The sequence below is a fragment of the Mixophyes fleayi genome, unplaced genomic scaffold (genome assembly GCF_038048845.1).
Source record: "Mixophyes fleayi isolate aMixFle1 unplaced genomic scaffold, aMixFle1.hap1 Scaffold_30, whole genome shotgun sequence".
Lineage (NCBI taxonomy): Eukaryota > Metazoa > Chordata > Amphibia > Anura > Limnodynastidae > Mixophyes > Mixophyes fleayi.
This window is the reverse complement of record NW_027447042.1, coordinates 1,568,472-1,576,595: the sequence shown is the minus strand read 5'-3', so window position 1 is coordinate 1,576,595 and position 8,124 is coordinate 1,568,472. Positions and strand designations below refer to the sequence as shown.

At 36.9% G+C, this 8,124-nt stretch overlaps 1 protein-coding gene across 1 annotated transcript; it reads left to right on the top strand.

The window, feature by feature from the left end:
- Window positions 1-2,661: 2,661 nt before the first annotated feature.
- Window positions 2,662-7,852, top strand: LOC142128025 (interleukin-31 receptor subunit alpha-like). The gene is made up of 4 exons (XM_075194348.1): window positions 2,662-2,874; window positions 6,451-6,633; window positions 7,477-7,578; window positions 7,695-7,852. Exons 1-4 carry the CDS (start codon window positions 2,700-2,702, stop codon window positions 7,850-7,852), a joined length of 618 nt encoding a protein of 205 aa, XP_075050449.1. The 5' UTR covers window positions 2,662-2,699.
- Window positions 7,853-8,124: the final 272 nt, after the last annotated feature.

Genomic DNA, 8,124 nt, shown 5'->3' with positions numbered 1-8,124 from the left:
TGTAAAGACAGAGCACTTTTTATATATGAGCGAAGCAAGACAGTGCTTGACAATCACTGCATCCATTGTTTCTCATTGCCCTTTCTATTTAAAGGGATATTGAAGTTGCATTGGAACTTCTCACAAGCCAAATTTGGTACTGGAAAAGGATGTTTTGTAGAGTTTCCCTTTTGCTTCACTTCTGTGGAATAACATTCCAACCTGAATTTTCAGTTCGCATTTCACAGAATTTATAGTCTATAATTAAAGCTGGGACAATGATGGTTTCATTCTGCTCTGAGGTGTGTTTGGAGTACTGGGAACACTTACAACTAGAGATAAATACACTTTTCTAAATTGTTCAGCAAAATATTAGCCTCATTTTGTTTGGCCACCAAATTTTACAGATTTTGCTGATACAATTTGCCCATCAATGTTGCTATTGCTACCGTAACCATTCCATAGATGAGAAAGAATAGACAGTCTTTGTTCCTGCTCTATTCATAGAGAATAAACAATGTGAAATACATATGTACTAAGTGCACAATATCATTCCGCAAAATGGGGAATTAAAGCGGAGCTAGAAGACTGTATTGCTGGAATTTTACACCTCTATGAAGTTGCTTATTCTTCTGGGAAACTCGATTTGCATGACATATTTTATTGGCCACAAAACGTTGTAAATATGGAAAGAAGCAAATAGTTTGCAGAACATTTTCAGAAAGGTATACTCTCCCAGGTGTTGTGGTGGGGATTCATACAGTAAAATAATTCAAAAATATCAGAGACAAACACATGGCTATTGATGAGACTTAAAAACAAAATATTAAGGAACAAAAACAACCCTCAAAAATGGCAGAATAATTGGACCTGTAGGAAGTTTTCTGCCTACATCTTCTATGTTTTTAGTCATGAATATGTTTATTGAAGAACATTACATTAATCATGACTTGATGTTTAGGTTACCATTATTCTTGGCTTCCAAGTGTGAGACTTGTGCTTAAAGATCACAAGTGGTAATCTCCTAACCCTGCTCTATCGACCCTTATTTTGCTGTGATCCAATAAGAAGCCCTGATCAGAATACTATTACTCCATAATAAGTGGGCATCAAATTCGCGCTACCAGCTGGCCTTTTGCTCTGAATTACCAGAGGTTATTTCAATCTTTCATGGTTGTCTGACTGCATGAATCTAGGGGCAACTGTTTTTTCCACAACACAGAAGGGGAAGAGGGAAAGAGTCAATTCATGATCAGGAGCGATAGGCAAAAATTAAAAAATATAAAAATTGCAATTTACAAGTGCATTGATTCATTACAAATAGAATACAGAATAGTTTCTAATCAATATGGGTACAGAGTTCTGTGGGAAGCCTCATTTAAGAGAATGTAAAGACAATATTTGACAATATTAAATAGCAAATGCTGTATATTACTGAGATGCAAAATATACTTGAAATAACTGGAGTATTTATATTAAACTAAATGGGCCTGAAAATCAAGACACGCATACTTAGCGCAACATGCATTTAGTAGTTTAGTATTGAACGCACGTATTTAGACTTTGTGCATGCTCGAATTCATCAAGGCACGGATCTCAAGATATGTGTGCTGTTGAAATGGGGGCAGGTCTGCTACTACACAAGACGCTATAGGATATGTGCAATACCTATGTGAACTATAAATTCGCAAAAGAATGCACAGATTTTTTTAAAAAATAATTATATAATATCTGCATATATATTAAAAATGTCAATAATATAGGCATTAATGATTAAACAGTTAGCAAAAAAAACACTTTTTGCTTCTTTTTTTATATATATTTCCCATGAAATACATTTATTAGGATGTTGTCAATGTCTACTGAGCATAAAATACATTTTTACATTTGTTCATGATTGCAAATACATTTTATAGCATGCATACAAGACTGTCATCAAAATCGACTGATACATGCCTTGATGAATCAGGCCTAATATGTTCATCATACTCCGTTTTAGTCCGCTGCAGCTTGCCATGTTAACAAAGATGCATTTCTCGAAGTAGGCAGAGTGTGACTGACAGCTTTGCTGACTTGCTTGACCGTAATACATTGCGTGGATTGGTTGGTTCATACACAGAGGTAGAGCCAGTGATGCTAAAATAATTCAAATGCCTCCAGAATCAGCTTTTTGTCCTGTATGAGACGCCATCAGGACACTGTCCTAAAGAGTGTAGTAAATGGAGTAGAGGGTATTGCTTTACTTTTTTAACAGAGCTGGAGTGCAATATCACACTGAGCTATGTATTTTACCTCCAAATGTAATTGTTGGGTTTATTGGTGCACATGTTACAGTTTGCACCAGTGCAGCTTTCAGAACACACTTTTAATTCTCTGCTAAAGGGTGAGAACAAAGTACAAGATTTTTTAATGGGTTAAGTGAAATGAGAGAGGTGTTTGTTGGCGCAGGCAAAAAATTCCCACCATGGTCCATGGCTTTCTAGTTACATCAGTGACATCTGGTATAGCCACAAAAATACTTGGCCAGTGCATAAAAGCTCTAAGAATCAGGGTCGGCACGCATAGTACAGGAATATTTGTATATATTATTCAGCATCCATATTTGCGAAGCTGTAATACAGTAAATGTTAGTTATGGTAATGTGACATCTACTGCCAATTTATTTCCATTTTCTATAGGAAAGATCAAATATAAGATCACTTGGAATAATACTAGGCTACATGGTTCAATGGTTCCCAGAGGATAAGACTTTTGCTGCCAAAACAAAAACCACAGACCAGAATGATTTATCGCTGAATATATCCGATAAGGCTTACATAATATCTGTTGCGTATTACAATTCTGCCGGATGGTCCCCTAACGCCACACTGAGAATTCCAGCTAATAATGAAAAAGGTCAGTAGCAAAGGAGCTAGTAATTGACTATTGTGCATTTTATTCTTTTTATTTGTAGCAGCGGAAATAAAACATAGGTCACAATAACCGTTAAACATATGTCATAAGAATTCTGTACAAGCCACAATAACAATGTTTACAAATAGAGGAACATACAAACATTTAGAACCCTTTGGTCAGCCTGCTGGGATTGTGAAAATGGAAAGTGAGATCAGAAGGAGAACTTGGGTAGAGCGACCAATCAATTCAGGTTAAATGTTAAAGGACTATTGTTTTCTTTTAATTTAAATGATGGTGGGGATGGGGGTACCTCTACAGTCAGGGAGAAGAGAAGCAGATGGGAGAGCACATAGGTGGGGACGAGGTAGCATGGGGAGGGGGGTTTGAAGGAGGAGGAAGGGTCAGTAGCTATGATGTCTCTTTAACTTTCAAGAACAGTAGGTTGTGTTATGTTGATAGGTGTGGAAAATAAAGTGAGATTCAGGGCACCCAGTAAGATTAATCTTGGGGAAGTTATGATGTTACCAGGGGATTGCTGTTGTTATGGAGGTACCAGGAATCCCAAACTTTAGAAAAATGTTTAACTGTATCATGGAGTAGACTAGTTATATACTCCATAGAGACTGAGTGCCAGATTCTATTAATGATCACATCTCTGGAAGGTTGTGATGATTTCTTCTAGTCATTGCCAATTTTGGAGCTTAACTGTGCTGTACATATAATAGTATATCAGAAAATGTATCTATTGAGTAATGTAATCAAGGGGTACTTGGGTAATTGGATATTAGTAACCTGAGTAATCAGGTGTAGTAGGTTTAGTATCCCCAAAGCCGGGGTATTATTGGGAAGTCCCACCAGGTATGTAAAAAGGTTCCTCTTTTCCCACACTTTCACCTACACAGTTTGGATATATGGGGATATATGGTTTGTAATTTAGTGAGAACCATGTACCATCTGGTGTATGTTTTGTAGGTATTCTCTCGTACAACAGTATTGATAGCAGATTTTGCGATATGATGTTGATGTTTTCTTTCATACACTGTCCATAGGGAATCGCTGGGAAGTTCTTTGTGGAATAAAAACTTTATATTAAACTGTGCAGTTATATCACATCTTGCATGTAACTCCAACATGAGAGGAAACTAGAATATCTTTCAAATAGTCTGTGATGACTTTCTCCAGCTAATGGACTAACTAGTCTATCTGCCTTTTTGCTCTTGTTTCCTTATTAGGCAATTGGGTATCTGTAAAGTTAAGTGCTTTTTCTGTGTTGCTTTCCATGTTATCCTGTGTAATTTCTTTTTTGCGCTGATATTCATCCATGAGTTTGGTTTTTTATAAAATTTAGTGTCAGTTCTGCTTTCCAGAGCATTTATCCGTAAACTGTAAGTGTCCGGTAAACTGCACAGGAGTATGGCTACTATGTGGCTGCATTCTATATTTTCTCCTATAGATCTGAGCTGTGATACAATTTTCAGCAATCTATTAATATGCTCTTGCATAGTCTTTTCTTTGCTAAGTCTCATTTGGTACAGTTTTCTTAGCAGAAATAATTTGCTGTTTAAAGTAAATATTTTATGTTGTGCATCCCACATACCCTTAGCAGTATTCTCATGTCTTATATAAATTAGCTGATCATCCTCAAGTAGTACACTTATGGTTTGCACATGTCTTTCTGGTTTTATTGTTACAGTCTTGATTTTTAATCTCTCTTCTTTAGACCACAGAATTTCAATTTTAAATTACCACAGTTGATACTTATCATTAGACAGCTTGGTTACTTGCTAGTCTAAAATCTGTGCTTCTTGCAATTTTCTTCCTCTTTTGTATATATTTATTCCCTCTGAGGTATAATACTTGGTTACTCACATGCAGATTCTCTCAGAGATGTTTCTTGTATCTAGGTCCTTGTGACTGAATTCCTGCTGCTTGTATGTCTGGGCCTCTGGTTTTTGGGTGCCTTATGCTTTTGTCTGGGCTTCTTTATGCTTGTGTGTAGGCCCATAACCTGTTGCAGATTGTGCTTCTTTCATACACTATCCATAGGCACACATTGGGAAGTGCTTTGTGGAATAATAACTTTATATTAAACTGCGTACAGACAGAACACATATTGCATGTAATTCCAACATGAGAGGAAATTAAATTTACAACAGAGTACATTACAATAATACAGAGTGACAACACAATAACACATTTAGGAACAGCTCCACCTGCAGTCCCTCCACTGTGATCACTCAAGCAACATTAAGTCTGAATCTGTTGTAGTATCTTTAAAAAGCACCTAGGAATTGTTCACGACAAGATGCTGGACTGTTCTGAAGAGTCCAGCAATGAGTACAGATCTAAATCCTATAGAACACCTATGGAGAGATCTGAAAACAGCAGTTAGTTGAAAGCATCCTTCAAATCTGGGAGAACTGGAACAGTTTGCACAAGAAGAGTGGACCAAACTGCAAGGAGAGGGGTGCAGGATGCTCATCCATGACTATAGGAAGTGGTTGTTTTGACAAAAGGCTGTGCTACCAAATATTAAGTCTATAATCTCAATTGTGTCAATGCCACATATGTGCTACATATTTACACAGAAAAAGATACTGTCAACCAGCAGGTAACAGACACAACAACTTCTTACTTGTGTTTTTATTGTTTACATCACAAATGACACAGCATTGTTTTGTCAGGATGACACCAGGAGACCCTAACTCTGGCTAGACACAGTCCTCCTGCCTAGTCACTGGCCAACTAGCTGGCATTGGTCACCCTGCACAATAGAACAATACTGGTTTTAATACAAAAACCCCTCTCTTTAGTCTAATTACCGCATTAGACCATGTCCTCTATTAGTGTATGTTAAACCTTGCAGTCTCGCTCTGTAAGAATTTAACCCTTTCTGCAGCAATTACCTGCAGACACTTTGGGATCTCTCCTCGCCCCATGTAAGAGAGGAGTGGCAAATAACCCTCTTTGCCACAATACATATATAAAATAAAATACAATTCAGAACTGATTAAATATCAAAATAAAATTATAATGCTTTGTATAACAGGAAGTTGTAAGTTCTAAGGCACCCTCTACTTTGGCGTGCAACCATCCTAGATATTAATTCGTGCTTTATCACCCTGCTAATAAAACCATTTATTTCATGGGGAAAATATTTAAATAAATCTATCCAAAAGAAGGGATTTTGGAAAAAGTCAAGCTCTAAAAACAGAGTGAGTTGGGTGTTAACTCACAGGGCTGTTATGTAAATAGTATTTCCAGAAGTTCCTCCTCCTTTTGGAGAGGGTTATTTAAATAATTTTACCAGGGATCATTTAATTATTGCTTCTCTAGAGAGACTGTTTCTATTGCTGACCAAATTTTTAAGAGAATACAGGAAGAAATGGATCAGAAGACCTGGAATGTGTCCTATGCTCTTGTGTCCCCATAGGTGGAGACATAAACACACAGGGCTGCTATGTAAATGCGATTTTTTTTTCATACAACCCTTTTACTTTTGGAAAGTCTAATTTGAGATAATGGGAAGATAATGGTTATTTTGACAGTTTATTATGAACACATTGTATTTTCCAGCTAAGAATCTGCTTGATAACGTTCAGATATCAACAGGGAGTGAGAACACGACTGTGACCTGGAATGTTACAGATTGGAGAATCCAGAGATTTGTGGTAGAGTGGTGTGTAGATATGGAAACAAGTCCTTGTATTCTATTCTTTCAGTTTGTGGAGAATACATCAGAATGGACAGGTGAAAAAGGTACCAGCTTCTCCTTGATGTATGTCTATCAGTTCATGGAAAATGAATGAAACGTGTTTAGCTTAGATCTTTAGGTATGGATCATTATAGAAATTAATCCATGAGTGATAAAAAAAGAGCAGCTAAGAAAACCAGCCTAATGTGCTATTAGCAGCTCAATAGTAAAATGTTTATCCAAATTTAGGAAAAATAATACAAGTGTGGACTTCTTTCCTATTGTCTATAATTCTCTTATATGCTTTTATGACTATGATAAAGATGGCTATCCATACGTTAAAGTGTTACCCACAGCGGAGGCAGCCAATTTGTGGGGTTCACCAATAATGCAGCCCATTAATTCTCTAGGAATTAGTGACATCACTGAGGTATGAACATTTTGGGCCTCATGCCTTAGTGGTGTCATTAGTTCCTAGTGAACTTCTAAGACTGAACATTGGCTTTGCCCATAATCTTACTAGCAAACGCTAAACTATTTCATAGTTAAGAACAAGAAACTCAGTATTCCAGAAATGCTTAACAGTAACCTGGTGTATATAGTTGCACAGTCTCCCACCTACATCGAAGTTGTGAGCAAAACCCTGACTTCGTTGTTCATAGCCGGTCAGCTGTCTTTACTGTTCGTTATTTTTGCAAAGACAAGTTCACCTTTGGTGTCTCACATCTGCAAATTGGCGCCAAGTTCTCTTTTGAAGACCATTAGCTTTCATGAGCCATTTGATTTAAAACAACAATGTGTGTACACATAGCCTGTGTACACACAAAGTTATGCTGATGTGTTGTCAGTCTCTGAAGTATCTGAGAAATATCTGTAGAATTGTTTATTTTATTGCTTCTCTCCCATAGGAGTCTTCAAACCGTATAAACGTTACAGGCTTTCAATTAACCCTATATTAGAGGAAAGGGTGGAAGCTCCATATACTACATATTTCTATTACAAGGAAGGAGGTATTACCATATTTTATTAATCTGATTTTTATTCAAGGTGCAAGATGTACTGTACAAAGGATGTCATGTGAAATTCTAGGCCTATTAATATATTATGTATCCTGTATTAATTATAGCTCCCCTTCGTGGACCTAATGCCAAAATAGAGAACATAGGCAAAACTGAAGCAACAATAAAATGGGATCCAATCACACAGGATGAAGCAAATGGCTTTTTAACTACATTTAGTATTGTTTATAAATCTCTTAATGAGCATGAATCTGTGAAGTGTTGAGAGCGAAAGCCTGACTGAAGAGGATCCAATAGGTTGTTTGCTGTAAGAATGTGTGTGAGGTGAGTGTAGGCAATTCTTTGGACCTAGTCCATTCCAAGATCATATTTAGCATAACTACATATGTGTAGGAGTTGAAGTCCTCCTAAGTGTTTGCGTCTGAATAAAATTTATTGTTGAATGCGGGGAGGTTTTTTACCCCAAATAATACATCTGATTAAGCCTTGCATGTCTTGGAACCATTTTGAGGGAATATGGATCGGAAGAGTTGCATT

Excerpts from the sequence above, each read along its gene's own strand:
- LOC142128025 (XM_075194348.1), top strand. The coding sequence starts at position 2,700 with ATGGTTCAATGGTTCCCAGAGGATAAGACTTTTGCTGCCAAAACAAAA. Across the intron at positions 6,634-7,476 it reads AGAATGGACAGGTGAAAAAG|GAGTCTTCAAACCGTATAAA; the intron begins GTACCAGCTTCT and ends TCTCTCCCATAG. Across the intron at positions 7,579-7,694 it reads TTTCTATTACAAGGAAGGAG|CTCCCCTTCGTGGACCTAAT; the intron begins GTATTACCATAT and ends TATTAATTATAG.